The sequence below is a fragment of the Pimephales promelas genome, chromosome 6 (genome assembly GCF_988280905.1).
Source record: "Pimephales promelas chromosome 6, fPimPro1.hap1.1, whole genome shotgun sequence".
NCBI lineage: Eukaryota > Metazoa > Chordata > Actinopteri > Cypriniformes > Leuciscidae > Pimephales > Pimephales promelas.
In genome coordinates this window covers 12,505,934-12,524,243 of record NC_142774.1, presented here as the reverse complement: position 1 = coordinate 12,524,243, position 18,310 = coordinate 12,505,934, and the positions used below count along the sequence as shown (strand labels likewise).

Below are 18,310 nucleotides of genomic sequence, written 5' to 3'. Positions count from 1 at the left end.
AGTCAGATTTTAGTTATTACCAAAACTGGTAAAACTCCAGTAATTGAATTGTCCTGTGACAACTGGGTTTATGACATCTTATTAAAGTTGACCTAATTTCACTCATTTAAAACTGAAGTATAATTATCAACCGTGTTCTTCTTGATTTTCGAAATTCCACCACAGTTCCTTTTGGGCCATAAAATAAAATGACAGAAACATTTCTAATTCAGTCATCTCAAAAGCACAGATTGTGATCATCAGGCATCTAAAAGGTCTCATATTAATCTCCATTTTCTTTCTAATATCCTGGTTGAACATTACATTTTTTTCTATAGGTTTGTTTACGCCACAATTGTCCTTAAAAAGGAATTTGGTTTCAGGCATATGCCGTGGTGTCAAAAACTGAATGTCAATCTTGAAAAAAGCTGTTTTATTATGGTCTGTGTAATTTGTAAGTATCATGCAGAACCCTTCTAAGACCAGCAGTGTGTGCATGAGGAATGAAGTCAAACTTCTTTTCAGGCCAAACTGCATTCTTTTATCTTATCTTAACTGTTTGTTTGATTTGATCGCTAAGGACTGACTGACAAGTCTTGATTTCGCAGGCAATGCTCCTGGGTCAGCATGTTTTGTTGTTCCTGGACAACAATTGTGCTATAGTTATAACCCAAACCCTAACCATCTAATCCTTAAACTAGGAAAACTATAGATCAATAACAATGATTTACAAATCCCTAACCCAGTCCTAACTCTAACTCTAACATTATCCCTCAACTGTTGTTATTGTTCTAATATTGTTTTACAACCAACATGGACCAGATCCTTCTTAAGACCATCAGGGCGTTGGGGAATGACGTCTGTCTTCATTCCAGCCCAAACCGCTTTCGTTTGCAAAAGGCTTGATCTTTAACAAAGCAGACCTGATTAGGCATGTGTTACTTTCTTTTTTCGCTTCCATTCTCATTCATACCTCGTTATTATTTTTTAGGGTTTTCTGTAGGCCTATAATAAACAGTCCAAGTTGATTATTATTTAATTTTTGATATGGTTCTTAAATGGGTGATTTCCTTTTTAATTATGGTTAAAATGGAAACAGGTTGTCTTCATTGCAGTTGATCATTTCTACAATCAACTTTCACTTATCTGCCTGGTTTTACAAGATTTCTATTGCAGATTGACGTTGACATCACGTGTAAAAGGATATAAATATAGACCGACGGAACCTGAAAATACGTTCTTCTGAAGAAAAATCTATCACAAGGTAAAGAAAATATTTTTTTGTGTGTAATATTAAATTGACTTAGGACAGGTTGTGTATACAAGGGTATAGTTTTGGTTTGGGTTGAAGAATGAACCGTTTTAAAGGGGTCCGGGCATGTTCCCTATTAAGGTTTATTTATTGGTTTGTTTGTTTATTTATTTATTTTTGCAAAAAAAAAACACTGTGTTTTGTGGTATCATTAACACATGCAAAGGTTGTAATACTGCAATAACTTACACTGTAAAAAATTTGGAGTAGGATTTACTTGAAAAAACCTTGCTAAACGATCTCACTCAGAAAATGCTAGTAAATTTACAAAGATTTGCCAAGTAAAAACCTAAACATATTTATCAGTACCTTTAATTAGAAATCTTTAAGTTAAATTTACTTGGAATATGGAATTAAGTAAACTTTACAAAAAATAAGTAATTTTAACTCAGCTAGTAAAAGGTTAAATAATATAGATTTCCTTTGCCTTTGTATTACATTTCACTAAAACAATAATCTTGATTTTTATTAGTCATTTATATGTGCTTTACTTAGATCATCTAAATAATTTATATATATACATCATGTCAGACATTAAGCCTCATGTGAATGCAAACACCTCAATACTTGGTAGACAATACACAATGGCGGTAACATTTGATGGGTCGTTTTTGTGTTTGAATGTGTCATTTTGAGCAAAAAATTTACTCGAAATGTCACAAAATGGCAATTTACTAATACTGACAACAAAAATCAATGATAAAACAGTGTAAATACACCTGGAAACCAGTGAAAAATGAGCCTCATTAATTATTCAAGGTTCAGTGCATGATGGGAACCCCAGTATCAGAAAAGTTGAGTAATTTTTACTTAATTTTATTGAGTTGAGATTTACACTTTCATTTCTACTGGCTTGAATTAAGTACTGATATGGAATTTACTTAGTTTTTTAAATTCTTGCCTGAACTAACTTTTTCAAGTAAATTACATTAGGTTTTTTCACTAGTATTTACTTCACCAAAAAATCATTTTTTTACAGTGTAATAGCCTATAACAATTGCTTATATATATGATGTATTTCATTTATTTTTAAGCACAAGGAACCTTATCAAAATGTTGCAATTCAAAAGTCAAACTAACTTTACTTAACATTTTCTATATCAAAATTGTTTATTGCCTACTTTCCTACTGTGTTATATTAAAATTGTTTCTTTTTCTGAATTTCTAATTGTTTATTTCTTGATCAGATTCTTTATGATTACCCATCTCTCTCAATATCTGGCCAGTTTTTTTTTTTTTTTTTTTTTTTCCCCATCATTAGAATATATTTTACTTATGGCTCTTGATTCTAACTTGTTGCCCTTATGAAAATGTTACATTCTGGTAACAATAAAGCAATAATTACAGGTCAAACCATACTCAGGTAGCTGTTTAGGCAAATGTTTACTTTTTTAAATCATTTTTAATTAATCTATAGCATTTCTTATGTTGCTTAATAAATATATATTCCCATAACAGATTATCTATTATAAATTCTACAACAAGTTGATCAAACTTTACCACAATAAACTAGTTATTTAGAGCTTTGACTCCATCGGTTTCACAGACAAGACTTGATCATCCCAGATTAAAATGCATGTTTGAGCTGTTTTACCTGAAAGCAACTTGCACTGACATACAGTATCTTAAAAATATGTCAGTGCCATTGTATTGTCTCGATGCAGACTAGTACAGTTTTTTTAAGGAACGTTTATACAGTTTTTCTGAATTGCTAAAACACTAAACCTCATTCTCTGAACCACATTCTCAATAGTGGATACTAATTTGTCGAATTAATCACTCTTTCTGTAAAACATTAAACAAGTTCAGGTGGTTAAAACACTGTTTGCAAATCTCGTGCACTCTTTTTTCAAACCTCTAAACACATTCTCACTCACTAAAACACATTTTGCACTGTGACGCACTTATTTCAAAATGCTAAACACAGGCAGGCGAAAGCTAAGCACAACTGCAACACATGCAGTTGTCACCATTTACACACAACTCAAAATTGTTCACACTTATTTCTAAAGATGTGACCAAATTAACTGGACATAATACAAGTCAGTTCAGAGTCCCACAAATTTTTTCAAAAGCTGGATGCTGTTATACCAAAAATGGATGGAAACAATATAAGAGGGAGAGAAGGAAGAGTATGTGTGTAAGAGGAGGTGAACAAGCAGGAAGAGGTTGAGGACAGGAACAGCAAGGTGAGGAGAATATTGTCAGTGCTGACTCTGCTTTAGGGATTTTCCCTTTCCCTCAGGGAGATGACAGTGTCTGAGATGTGGAGAAACTCCTCCAGCCAGACCAACATGAAGACATGATCCTGAAGCAGAATCAATCTCTCTCACTGACCTTGATTTTGCAGTTGCACAACTCTTCTGAGTGTACTTTGTGTAAACATGCTTTCCATTGAGAGTTTTTTACAGTATGCAAGTGCACAGTATGCAAGTGGTGAATATACAGACATTCGACAGGCCTATTCAATATTCAGTACAATAAACTTGCAGTGGATACAATATAATGCATTCACCTTACTACTGTAAGTTGTCATTATACTTTTTGACGTAATTGCAAAATTTGTTTACATAGTTACAATATACTTTTTTTCTGTAACTGCATGGTTTGGATTCTGTGTTTTGTGTTTAAGGTTTTGAGAAAGTGAGCGATGGTTTCAAGAAGTGTGTTTTAGCAATTCAGAAAAACTGTAAAAGCTATACTTAAATGTCCTAATTGAACTAAGGTCTATGGGTTAATCTAAGCCCTGTCTGTGAAAGAAGGCCTAAATGTCACTGCTAAAAATTATTTATGGGGGTATTTTGCATTGTGAATAAAATAAACAGGGCAATGGTGTGACCTTACATATTATACAAATGTATGCTATTTGAAGACATGTAATCAGGGATTTAATTAGACACTGTTGTGATTCATTTCTTGGTTTCGGACACAGCCTTAAATGGGTGCGTCATGAGATTCAACTGTAGTGTTTTGAAGTGGACACTTAATGTCTTCATGAGGCAATTTGTTGCGTATAGGCAGAAGTGCACAGATTCAGAATCGAGCAAAACAGGAACACCATCCAGAAGCAGTTGCACTGTTGTAACACAGGGGTTTAATGCTAATTTATCTTGATTGAAGGTGACTTATCTGGAGGACTTAATCAACATTATTTCACTCAGGGTTATTGTTAAAGAGTCTGTAAGTATAAAAAGTGTGCATAAAAATGTATTATTTTTGTAAGAAATTTATGAATTCCCATTATGATTTTTTTTCCACAGTTGTTGAGAGATTGTGAACAGCCATGGTTTTACTGGTTGTAGTGGCTGTATTTCTCCTCCAGGGGGCTCTCTTTCAGCCTCCGCAGGCTGCAGCATTCAAAGTCCTTCCTGCTGATGGATCCCTCACACATCAACAAATCACTGAGGCAGCTTTCCTCCGTAAGATGGCAGAAGTGTGCCGTGATGTAGCCGCTGCCCGAGGGCGGGAATTTACACTACCTGTAAGAAAATATGAGCGCAAACCAATTTGAGAACTAAAACTGCTGTTTACCAGTGGTTTTAATCGCTGAAATATTAAATTTTATAGAATATTGTAGGTTGTTTTTAATGTAGCCTACAACTGGACTTATCTTTGTATGAATATTTCATATTTTTCTGAATTTGTCTATTTGCATTCATTCAAGGATCTCCAATGTGAATGCATGTTTCTTTCGGTTTCTTTACACAAAGTGTGGCACGACCAGTGTATAAAAAAAAAAAAAAAATTCACCATAATCTGGAACATTTCTGCAAACGTATCACACTTTAATGTCATAGAACCAAAGTAAAAATGGAATGAATGCATGTCTATTTTTAAAACAGAAAGACAAGATGGTGTTTTAATAAAATGTTAATGAAATAAAAGTAAAATGATGAAAAATTAAATAAATAAATCCAAATTTCCAAAGTATTTACAACTAACCGATAGTCATACAAAGAGAAACAAGTCCTGTTGTAATCAGTTAACTGATGACCTGATTATATTTTCATCATGATATTCAGTGACGATGAAGTTTAACACTTTAATCTTGTAATCCTCTCCTGTGCAAGACCAGATTTATTCATTCAATATTTTTTCTTATCATAAATATTTAGGCTACTATAGACCATTTCACGAGATGTAAACAACACTGGTCCAGAAGCACTTCCTGTTTCAGTTTGTAACTGTTTTCTTTATTTCAAATGTAAAGAAAACATCTTAAAGATGTTTGTTTAACTTTTTGATTCAGTTTTAAATATTCTGTTGGTTGTATTTTATCCCAGCTTTTATGTAGTGTTAAAAAACTGAAACAGGAAGTGCTTCTGGACCAGTGTTGTTTACATCTTGTGAAATGGTCTATACATATAGGCTAATTTTAGTTTAAATTACTTAAGCATCAAAGTTGATTGTACTTAGTACGAATTTAATGTAGCAACTTATTATTATATATATTTTTTTTACAGTTTGGGTCTAATCTAATCTATTTTTCCACCTCACCTCCAGATCAACAACAAATTGACAACAACTGACGTGCAGAGAGCCTGCTCAAATTCATTTTCCTCATTATTAAAAATATCCACTTTCAGTCTGGCAATTTCTCAGACTTCCATTAGCAATGCAGCTGTGGATAGAAAGCAGTTCAGCACTGCTCATCATTTTGATAATGAAGATTTCAAAGATGGACGGGACCTCATCACTCAGGCCATTGCTGCAGTGAAAGTCAGCATGAAAAAGGGCAGATATTTGTCTGCCCGCTCCAGGCTGGGGGCAGCATGTCATACTTTACAGGTATGCTAGTCCATAGAAATGCAAAAGTATAGAGTGTTTTCAAATCCAAATCAAGGTTTGACAGATCATAGTTTTATCTGTGCTTTTCTAAAAGTGAGGTTCTTATTTTTAACTAGTTGCTTATTAGCATGCATATTTCTAGGATATTGCCTGTTTATTAGTATCAATAAAGCACATATTAATGTCGTATTCTGCATGACCATATTCTGCATCCCTAATAATACCTAAACTTAACGACTACATTACTTACTATTAAATTAATAAGCAGTAATTAAGTGTTTTTTGAGGCAATAGTCGTAGTTAATAGTTAATAGTGAGAATTGGATCTAACGATCTCAAGCGAACAAAAGCAAAACATGTACAACAAGCACTAGTGTTAGTGTGTTTGAGGAATTAGATGGAAACTTTTGTTTGAAAAAAAAATGGTTAGAATAATACTTTGTTCTCTGGTTTATATAATGAGCTAAAATAGAATTACATTGAGTATATAAATTTGCAATTTGCAAATGAATGCGTTTTTGTCTGCAGGATTTCTATAGCCACAGTAATTGGGTGGAACTGGGAAGCACTGCTCCTTTCAGCCCCCTGATCAGACCTGAACTTCCTCTCAACAATCTAGCAGGTACTGTACTGTATAGTTGTTCCTGAAGTAGTTTCTTCATATTTAACTCAAAATGAATTCCCCAATCAGTTGTGTCTTATGTCCTTTACATTTGTCCACCCATGTCAAGTAACCAGTTTTTTATATTGTGTGTACATTCCCCCCACACACTTGTGTAGATCGCAATACAAAAACATGCAAAAGCTGTGTTGGAAAAGACTGCAGTGACAACATTCTCCAAGAGGTTCTGCAGCAGAAGATCTTAACTTCAGGATATTTCAGCATTTTACTCGCAACCAAACCTGCAGGTAGGGAAGACTATAGTGATCAAAAGCACTGTTTGTACGATCTATACATCTCTGTAAGAATTGTTTGTGTATGGAAATTTTGAAAAGGTACTGGTAATTTTCGGGTCATTATCCATTCAGTTTACAGACATTTCATTTAAACATAAAACACAATGCAATGCATAATTCAAAATATGGGTAACAAAACACCTGTGAAAAATAAATACAGTAAATGTATTCATATTGACACATTGTATCATGCACGTTCTGTTTTAGTATTGTTTTCACTGTTTTTCCAGTTCTTGGTTTGCCTGTTCTTTGTGCCCTAATTAGTTCTTGATTTAAAAGAGTAGTTCACTTTTTAAAAAAAAAAACTTTTGCTGATAATTTACTCACCCCCATGTCTTCCAAGATGTCCACGTCTTTCTTTCTTCAGTCAAAAAGAAATGAAGGTTTTTGATGAAAACATTCCAGGATTTTCTCTATATAATGGACTTCAATGGGAACCAAACAGTTCAGGGTCCAAATGACAGTTTCAGTGCAAACTGCAAACTGTTCAAAGGGCTTTAGACGACATCAGACGATGAATAAGGGTCTTATAGCTAAACGATCCGTCATTTAAAAAATAAATAAAAAAGTTTTATAAGCACAAATGCTCGCCTTGCTCTGTTCTGTGATGCGCGTTCATGACTCTCCTGTTCAAACCCGTTCATCAAAATTAACAAACCTTTTTTCGAGTCATGACTCGAAGGGTCCTAAATTAGACTCTTATTCATCATCTGGTGTCATTAAAAGCCCTTTGAAGCTGCACTGAAACTCTCATTTGGACCTTGAACGGTTTGGTTCCCAATAAAGTCCATTATATGGAGAAAATCTTGGAATGTACACCACTAGCAAACGGCTATAGTCCAGGGGAAATCTAAATGGGCAGAAGACTGAGAACAGGCTTACCAACTCTGCCGTCTCTTTTCACACCTAAACTTCCAGATGTAGACAAACTGAAACAGTTTGATTCCAGCTTATGTGCTCGAACAACAAATTTGTACAATAAGAGACAGAGCAAGATCTTTGTCACTACTGAAGCCTGGACAGACTGTTTGGATTAAACGTACAGTATGCAATTTTTGGCCACCAGGGGTCACTCATTTAAAATAATAACAAAAGACGTACTTTGATGACGTCGGGAAAGAGCGTGGGCTCACGGGAGTTGTTGTCGCTGTCAATGACAACCAGCTCAGCTCATGACATGACATCATCGTTTCACAAAATATACGGATATACGGCATCTCTCTGTAGATTTAGCTTGTCAAGAAGCTTTAAATGCAACCCAATGTTTACCTGTGTCATGCTTTTTCTCCTGTCCCAAACCCTTCTTGGGTCATATTTTTCACCCGTCCCAGATAGCAAACTGACATTGAATCAACGTGGAAACAACGTCTCTCATGACATTGAAACAACGTTGATTTTGCTCATCGAATTAACGTTGAACCAACGTCAGGCGCGGCATTCTTCAAAGCTAAATGAAAATCGAAAATTGGTTTGCTTTCATAACGTTGAAACAACGCGTTGATTTCAAGTTGATTTTCCGTTAGTTTTGAAAGAATGACGCGTCTGACGTTGGTTCAACGTTAATTCGATGAGCAAAACAATGTCAGATCAACGTTGTTTCGATGTCATATTTTCACGTTGATTCAATGTCAGTTTGCTATCTGGGGTACGTTTGAGCTTTACTGAGCTGGCTGTAGCAGCAGAACGTGCAGGCAAAGCGTAATCGTGGTCCATAACTATAATAGAGACGAATATAAATATTTATATGACACTCCTTAAATGAATGACCTATTTAGAACATTTTTCATATATAGGGCGCACCGGATTATAAAGCACATAAGATACTGCAGTCAAACGTTTGACTGGGTTTGCGTTATGCATCCACTATGTGCTAAGGCTAAAGGGAATGTAGTGAGTGCGCGGCGCCGGAGGTGAGGCGTTTATGTAATAAGCATGAGCGCGCTGGAGCGGGCACGTAACTTACATTCGCAGCCTGACTCATATGAGTATTCAATGTGCGCGGCTCGCTAACAGCAACAGTTGGCTGTTTTGAATGAGACAACCTGGTTACTGTGAACGGGGAGCGCTTTATGCGCGAGCAGTGTCTGTTAAGAGTGAGCCTCGTGAGCGGGCACGTGATTTACACACATAAAAATACGTACTACTTTTTTTTCTTCGTTATTTTCTTTGCTTCATTGGCGGTAGTCCAGTGTTCCCCTTTGTGTTTGGTGGGTTTCGCCGGGTTCCGCAGGAAGTTAGAGAAAATAGAGGAGTCAAAGGTTATATGACGCCATAGACGCCATAGCTCTGCCTTGGAAAGAGGATCCCCTGACTCTGCCTCCAGCCATCAAGTCCATCGCTCCATCATTGGCTTGTCGACCTTTCGGCTCGACCCTTGGTTTCTACCTCCCTCCGCTCCACCTGGGACCATCATGCGTATGTCTGCACTGGGGTCCCTCAGGCTCAACCTTGGTCCGTTGTCACTCTGCATGCGTCACAGACTTACAGGTCTTCAGCTTCGCATCGTCCCTCCATCCCTTTGACTCTGTCAAGCTCTGCCTTGTTCCTCAGTAACACCGGCTCCGCCTCAGTCCTCTGGCACCCTGGCTCCCTCTCAGACATTCGGCACCTCGGTCTCCAGAGCCATCGATTTTGCTTGGGCTTATTGTCTCTTCAGCTCCACCTACCTGAGTCTCCACCGGCTTCGTCTCTGTCAGTCCCCTAGTGTCGTCAGCCAAGTATTCACAATGGCTCCTCCTTCCCTCACCTCCGCCTTTGTCGATTGTCCTGCCAGTGCTCTAGGGTTCTCGTCTGGCTACTTCTGCTTCTGGCTCCTTTCCTCCATTATCACCACCTTGGTCTCTCCCTCTGTCATCTCCTCCGGTGTCCTGCCCTTCTTCAGCCCCTCATCCTCCTCCAAAGCACCCTCCCTCCCTCTTCAGTTGGACTCGTTATGGCTCGGGGACTAATGTAACATGTATGTCCTGTTTATTCACTGTGTCTGGTTTGGCCGTGTTCTTTGTGCCCTAATGAGTTACTGATTTAATTCACCTGTACCCCTTTTCCACCGAAAAAACAACTGGTTCGGAACTGGTGCTGGTTCAAAGTTGGTTCGGAGTTGGTTCAACTTGCGAACCCGTTCAGAACCTGTTTGTTTTTCCACTGACTAGAGCGCCCAGGGAACGACGTCGTTACGTCACTGTGCACGTCGCTAGAAACGCTTGCAAGTATATTGCTTTGGGATTATCTCTAACTCGTGTACCAAGAAAACTTTAAAAACAATTGAAATATGTAAGTCTTTTAATCTTTTCGTTTGATATGTAATCTTTTCTGATAAGTTATGTACCCCTGTCTTGTGTCTTTTTTCTTTCCATTTATTTGTTCTATATCGTGACAGTTTTCTTCTTTGCTTATGTTTCAAATAAAAAATAAAATAAATAAAAGCGCTTGCGTGTTTCTGCAGTTTCTCCTGGCTTTGCGATGGTCAGAAAATATGTTTAGAACACATCTAAACCCGCCCCAGCCCCCGACGTAAACATGACGCGCTAAAAGAACGGTTCTAGTCCTGCAAAGAGTTGGTGCCGCTTTGGAACCAGTTTTCCCGGCCGCGAACCGGTTCTTTGGCTGTCGAAACACAAAGAACTGGTTCGCGCGCAGGCACCGGCTCCGAACCGGCTCTCAAAATGCTTTGGTGGTTAAAGGGGGCTCTGTTGTATTTATTTAATTACCCTCCACATTGTCCGGTATCATCATGTTTTGTGTTTATTAGCTCCTGCATGCGATCTCCTAAGTGTTCCATTGTTGGTTTAATAAAGAATACATTTTGTTTCTCTACTTCTTTGTTATGCGCATCATTACAGCCACCATGATATACTAGACCTTGTGCCCTGTTTTTACAGACTATTGTTTATACAATACTTTTTACATTTTCACAGGTTTTCATTTTAGTATATGCACTGTCAAGGTACTTCAAGAATGGTAAAGATAAAAAGGGGTATATCAGACATAATGTTCCATGAAGTTCCTTAAATTAACTCCATCAATTACTGTCTGAGCTTTATTACAGAGTTAAAGATGCTTTGAATTTAAAGACCAAAATGCTGTACACTCAGAAACACTGGTTTATATAAAAGTGAATTTAACTCTCTCTCAGGCAAGTGTAGCCATGGTGGCCTTCTTGATACGACCAGTTATAGAGACCCCACCGGAGGTATCAACAAGGATGACATCAGCTCAAGTCATGGCTTCCTTCATCAGCGTGCCGCTGATATGGCCATCAATGCTACTATTGAACTGCTGGAAGACATCCGAGTAGCAACAGACAATGTGACCTTTCTTCGGTATGAGACTATTGACTTATGGTACTTTAGTAGCATAAAAGGAAGAAATCGTTTGTGCTACAATAGTTACAATAGTACAAAAGTGGTTCATATTTATGCACTGTAGTCCACATTTTCTGAAGCTATACAACAGTTTTATGAGGTACAGGTGAAAAATTACATCACTGTGAACTGATGATGCACACATTAGTTCAACATTGGGCAAATTATTGTATTTCATCTGCTTTCTATCTCTCTCTCTCTCAGATTAATGGGCCTGAGTCAGATCTCAGTTCTGGCTTTTGTGTTTGACACCACGGGCAGTATGTCTAATTACATTGCAGAGGCTAAGACAGTGACCTTCAGAATCATAGACAGCAGGAGAGGAACATCAGAGGAACCTTCAGAATATATTCTAGTCCCATTTAATGACCAGGGTAACTATATACTTGTGTCAAAGAAATCGTTAGGTACAATGAACTTATTGTATTCGTTTTTGGTGCTATTGAGGTGGGATACGGGTAAGGTCAAGGACAGGTTTGGTGGTATGGGTAGGTATAGGGCTGGATAAAGGTGTAAGAGAAGGGTGTATACAGACAGGAGCCATCTTACAAAATAGTCTCGATAAGTTGATCCCCGAATGCCGTTCATACAGTTCTGAAGTTTTCTGAACTTCATACAGTTCAGATCACTCAGCACGACGTTCGTGGTTTGACTTGTTGTGACTGTTTTCCAAGATGGCTCCTGTCTGTATACACGAAGTGAACTGTCTTTATAAATTATCTTCTTATTAAACGATCTTCTTATTAAACACTTACAAAGTTCTCAATGCTTCGTTTTGCATGTATGGACCCTCATTATGTTACTGTGTTAGTGTGGGGCTATTTTGAGCCTTGTTAGTGGTATAAACTAGCGATTTCTTTTTACTTAGTCAATGCCCCCATTACTAGCATTATATGCTAAACAGTTTTTTTGAGATAAAACTCTTTACATTCGATTATCATGGAAACAAATCTCAGAGAATGTTTGACTAGGTACCAATGTTTTATTAGACCAAAGGTTCATTTTGCGCCGGAGTTCACCTTTAACTTGTTTATCTGATAGCCCTACTGTACAGTATATACACATTGGATTCAGAAAGCATTCAGACCCTTCTTTTTTTCACATTTTGTTGTGTTGCAGTCTTATGCTAAAATGCAGTCACTGTGCAGTTGTTTAAAATGTCCTGTGCATTTTATTATTGTAGTGCCCTATAGTGAGGTGTTTGTGTTTTTCACAGGTTTTGGACCTCTGGTGAAAACTGAAAATGCAGATACATTTAAAGAGCGAATCAATTCCCTTTCAACATCTGATGGTTCAAATCCAGGGATGTGCCTTTCAGGACTGCTGGTGTGTGTGTGTGTGTGTGTTCAATGTCTTTTGAACAGTAGCGTAAACCTTCATTCATCCTGAGAAAAGTTCACTATGAAACCAGTACATTCAAACAAATAAAATATTTGTTTGAACATACAGTATAAGATGTTATGAAAATTTAGATTTAGAGGAAATGTCCAAAATAAGTGAAGTTTTTAATGTGGACGCCCATCTAATCTTCTAATTAATACCATGGTATAAAACCAGCCTCTTGCCACTTCTCGTTGTTAGTTCTTTCCAACACATTCTCATCCCTAGACGTCATCTAACTGACGCTTTTGACCATACGTCAACCTACGACGCTAGGGCACCCTGCCCTAAAGCGTCGGATGTTGACGTATGGTCAAAAGCGTCAGTTAGATGACGTCTTGGGATGTTGTTTCGGCATCCCTCCTCCCATACTCCTCCTTTTGTACCTTATTTTACCTGTGTAATTGGGGGCAATCGGACCTTGAATAGAATATCCTCTCCGAGACCTCTATTACAGCAAGCCAAATCCATTTACCACTAACACTAAGATTATATGGACACACAAACTCTTAAAAGCCTTATATTCATTCATTATAATGCTAAAAGTTCTTGTCTTTTCTGTTTCATGGATCTATAGTTGACACTGACACAAGCTCCTTCATCATCAGACATTTTTGTTTTCACTGATGCCTCAGTAAAGGACAAAGAATTAAAAAGCGCAGTTGAGGCCATGATACAAACCACCAAGTCAACAGTGAGTATCTGCAGAACTGCTTGATTTGTTTCTTCAGTTGGGATCAGTTCTGTTACGGATGTCTTAATACTTGTTTGTTCCTTTACTTTAGGTCAATTTCCTGCTGACAAACTCCACCTCGTCGCGTAGTCAGCAGAATGTCTCGCTATCTAGATTATTGTCTCAGTCAGACATACAGCTGTACAGAGACCTGGCCCATATTTCTGGTGGACAGACCATAGAGGTCACAAACTCTACACTGTCTCAGGCCACTGCAGTCATTACGGATGTAATCGCCTCTGGCCTGGTATGTTTCAACAACAAGACCACTTCATTAACGATACTTCTCATTATTATATAGACATGCATTTTATAATGTAAGTGTAATTTGCTTTTATACCACCAATCATATCCTAATCTGAATGCTTTTATTTGCGCTGTGCTGTTCTTGGGGGTAACCCTTTAAATCTCAAATGCAGTAAAACATGTGTTTCTTGAAGGTGACTGTTCTTTACATAGAGAGAGGTCCAGCCATTTCAGAAACTTTTTCGTTTGTGTTGGATCCATCTCTGTCCAATGTGACTGTGTATGTCACCGGAGACTCTCCAGTCTTTACCCTCTACAGCCCAACAGGTGAGCCTGTGCATCTATGAACAGAATGCTCATCTACAGAAGCCTATGCGCTCAATCAATCAGTTTTATAATTCTCGTATCATTTACTCACATTCATGTTGTCCCAGATGTGTGACTTTCCTTCTTCAGATAAACACAAAGAAAGAGTTTTTTTTTTTTTTTAAATTAGGCCATTTCTATGATTCCATATAATGAAGTTTAATGAAGAAAAACGACACAAAACACAACGATAATTTATAGCCGGATTTGAGGAAGTAATGTTTTCTGAAGCTAAATGGGGTTATGTTTCCGCCTCACTTTTCACGTGAGCTTCATGCTGATGTAGAACTTCACGATGCTCTCATCAACCCATGTATAACCATTGGGCAGAATTAATAGTTTAGTTTAATTTTTTTTTTAAATAGTTGTATTTTTCTTATATACACCTATCATTTCACTTCAGAAGACATTGTTTCATCAATTGTGATAAAATGGAATACTGCCATGTTTGCTTTGTGTGGTTTTTGAAGCATCTGAACTTGAGGGACCCATCCAATTGCTTTTTATGTGATCACAGAAATGGATTATTTTTCTAAAAATCTTTGTCTTTATATTAGGGTGAGTATGATAAGAGAATTTATGTTTTTGGGTGGAGTATCCATTAAAGGCTCCATTGCATGTCAGGGCTTTGACATTAGGATTATGTGATAATTATTATGCAATTAACATCTGATTTCATGAATGCCACTTTCAGGTGTGTCTCAGTCAGGTTCAGTGACAGATGGTCCTCTGGGTAGCATCTTGACTATAGGGAATCTAAAGAGATTAAAAATACGCTCCCAGGCAGGGGAATGGAAAATTGGAATCAGCTCCACAAGCTCCTACACCCTGAAAGTCATCGGTAAATTTTCATTTCTGCATATGACTTGCTTTTAAGGTTTCAAATGTTGTTTTTTTTACTCCTGCAATTTAACTTAAAAACCTTTAGCAATAATTAATTCTAGAAAAGCTTCATTAAAAAGTTGTACTGGACATACATTTTTCAGTATTTTTCATTAGTATAAAATACTAATTAAGCTCATATTCTGTCAATTATCATAGAAAACATCCTTATTCTGTCCGTCAAAGCAAAAAATAAACACATGCCTGTGCATAATTCAGAATTCCTTTAATTGTGAATACAGGTCAGAGTTCTGTGGACGTCCTCGTTTACTTTGTGGAGATAATTGAGGGAGGTCATGGAGACTCATGGGCACAGAGTTTCACCCGGCCTTTTATTGGTATAACATCATATATCATCCATCCATAAACCACTTGTCCCCTGTATTGGAAGTATATATATATATATATATATATATATATAGGCCTATGCATAATAATGTATTAGAAAATGTCACACAAAATAATTTTGCTTTAAGGTGCGGTCATATTTACCACTGCTCAGGGAAATTTTGCAGGCGAAATCCAGTGATTTCAATTGGAATCTGTGCAGTCTGGAATTTTGTGTGAGGGCGAAACATTTACTCATGTAGATATTGCATTGCGTTAAAGTTATTCAGTTAAATTCACCAAGTTTTACAAAATAATACTGTTTGGTTTTAAGGTGACTTTTGTGTGAGCTTACTTAAGCTACAGTACATCATGACATAATTGAAAAGTCAAGTCACCTTTATTCATTTAGCGCTTTTTACAATACAGATTGTATCAAAGCAGCTTCACAGTGATAACATGAAAATAAGACAACAGCGTTTGTTTCTGCTTTGACAGTGGGAAATCATATATTTATGACCACACTTTAAGTTTGAAAATTGTCACAAAACATAAATCCATCTTATGTCTGATACTTGTGTTTCTGTAATTGTTGATCAGGTCGGAATGCTACTTTGTTTGTCTCTGTGACCGGAGGAGATTCAGTCACAGTGACTGACGTGCTTCTAGTTGAAGCTTCGGGATCTGATGTTGTTAATGGAACCATCAAAGCAGTGGGAGCAACAGACTTCCTGGTGAACGTAGACAGAATCCCAGAGGGGGCATTTGTGGTCCAACTTAAAGGACTGGTGAATGACTCCTTGTCGACTAGTCGATTCCAGAGACAGTCACCAACCCAATATAAAGGATCTAGAACAACCATCACGGTAAGAAATATCTATGAAAAAATGTTGGTTACAAACACATATTGCTGTAATTTACACGCAATTATTAAGCAATAATGCATTTAAATTTACATCACAGGTTGGTTAAAAAAATCACTCAATGAGACAAAAAATATACATTAAAGGGTTAGTTCACCCAAAAATGAAAATTAAGTCATTAATTACTCACCCCCATGCTGTACCAACCCCGTAAGACCTTCGTTCGTCTTCGGAACACAAATGAAGATATTTTTGATTAAATTTGAGAGCTTTAAATTAAATTTGATTAAATCACGACGCATGCGCGAGAATTGCGATCTGAAGTAGTGTAAGCTGGTGTAAGCAGATCGCAATTCTCGCGCATGCGTCGTGGAAATCTAAGGAAGTCTCGTTTCTGGCCTACAAGGAAGAAAAGAAATAGTCGAATAAACTCGTTATTTTTGTTTGTTTTTTCGCACAAAAAGTATTCGCGTCGCTTGATAAACACATAGTTGAGCCACGGTAGTCACTTGGGATATTTAAACATTTTCTTCATTGACTTTTTGGGCCGTCAAGAGGCAGTCCCTTAGGCAGCCAATGTGGTAGTTATACAGCTCTCAAATTTAATCAAAAATATCTTCATTTGTGTTCCGAAGACGAACGAAGGTCTTACGGGGTTGGTACAGCATGGGGGTGAGTAATTAATGACTTAATTTTCATTTTTGGGTGAACTAACCCTTTAATCATATCTGTTCCTCCACAGGCCCAATCGCAGAACATTGCACAGCCTGGAGTCCCATTCAGTCTCAACTTCACAGTGACCTCTAACACTACAGGCGGCAACTACACTATCCGAGCCCGGACTGACCTGGGCTTCGACGTGTCTTTTCCCCGCTATCTGATCCTTGTGGCAGGAGGAAGTGCTCAGGGAAGCGTCACACTGACTGCATTCTCCGATACCGAGTCCGGGACAGATTTCTCACTCACTATTGAGGCAGAAGCTCCGGGCTCCACCGACCTCAATTATGCCATAGTGCATCTCACTGTCTCCACAGCAAATGCTATTTTCAGTGGATTCCATGTGTCTTTCTTGCTCCTGTTTTTTTGTTTTGTTTCCCATTTTGTATGATTCTAAATAGTATTTAGCACACAGTATGTAACATTGTATGTTGCCTTCTTTACTTGTCTTGAATCGTCAGGTTTAAAAGAGTCTTTGTAAATATTTAAGAATTAAGGTTAAGGTTTGAAGTTTTGTTCTATTGAACTATTGAAGTTTCACTCTCACTTTCTGTTATAAGTGAACAGGTGTGTTCGAGACTGTATTTGTGGGTAAACTGTGGTTTCTACAGTTATGTAGACTCTATTCTTGATCTTTTCTAAGAAGTTTATTAAAGATAATGTTCATATCAGGGGGAGCAGTATTGTTCAAGCTCAGGGCATTGTATAGGTTTTACTTTTTGCATTTGCTTCCACTCTCATTCAGCTTCTCCTTTGCCTCAGGGACTTCACTGAACTCCTGCCACATGAGTGATTATTAAAACACATTTTGGGAGGAAACTCAGAAGTGAAGACCAGGAGAGTTTGTATCTTTAGCAAGATTCTTTATTGAGAACACAAGCTGTTGCTGCAGTCATTAAGTCTAACTATGGAAGCTATACACTGTAGTTTTATACCAATTTTAAGGGGCAGTCCTTACAAGTGAAGACAGAGCACTTGGGTAACGACCCTAAACAAAGCATGTGTAACCAGAGCGGTACCTTCTGTATAAGTATCCAGATGACAACGACTACACCACCCTGGGATTTGTACCCAAGGAAACCCAAGAAAAAGAACACAGGTTCGGTGGTACAATGAAAAGACAGAGATGCGTTGTCCAATTTTAACAAAGAAACAATTTTATTCAAAAAGAAATGTGTATATATATATATATATATATATATATATATATATATATATATATATATATATATATATATAAGTCAAACCAGAATAATTAAAGTTACTTAGTTTTTAAGTTTATTCAGTTTAATACATTTAATAAAACTAAAAGGCTAAAAATAACATTTCTCAAGACATTCGTATTGCGATGGACAAATCAAGCCAAAAACCAACTTCATAAAAGAAATGTACCTTCCCC

General features: G+C 37.3%; 1 protein-coding gene and 1 long non-coding RNA gene across 3 annotated transcripts in view; one reads left to right on the top strand and one right to left on the bottom strand.

The window, feature by feature from the left end:
• The window catches only part of LOC148978505 (uncharacterized), a 104,743-nt gene extending 88,281 nt beyond the window's left edge, over positions 1-16,462 (bottom strand). The window contains exon 1 of the long non-coding RNA XR_016168828.1: positions 16,334-16,462. This is a non-coding gene — a long non-coding RNA (uncharacterized LOC148978505). The remainder of the gene's footprint in view (positions 1-16,333) is intronic.
• On the top strand, positions 1,076-17,582 carry vwa10.1 (von Willebrand factor A domain containing 10, tandem duplicate 1). Of its 2 annotated transcripts, XM_089132121.1 has the most exons (16): positions 1,076-1,243; positions 4,412-4,471; positions 4,552-4,772; positions 5,795-6,079; positions 6,608-6,701; positions 6,860-6,988; positions 11,169-11,355; positions 11,602-11,771; positions 12,614-12,723; positions 13,355-13,471; positions 13,563-13,757; positions 13,951-14,083; positions 14,817-14,963; positions 15,247-15,342; positions 15,932-16,197; positions 16,937-17,582. In XM_089132121.1, the coding sequence occupies exons 3-16, from the start codon at positions 4,575-4,577 to the stop codon at positions 17,300-17,302; spliced, it is 2,493 nt and encodes an 830-aa protein (XP_088988247.1). In that variant the 5' UTR covers positions 1,076-1,243; positions 4,412-4,471; positions 4,552-4,574; the 3' UTR covers positions 17,303-17,582. The 2 variants fall into 2 exon arrangements, with proteins under 2 accessions (XP_088988247.1, XP_039544882.2); XM_039688948.2 differs by lacking the exon at positions 4,412-4,471.
• The last annotated feature ends 728 nt before the right edge of the window (positions 17,583-18,310 follow it).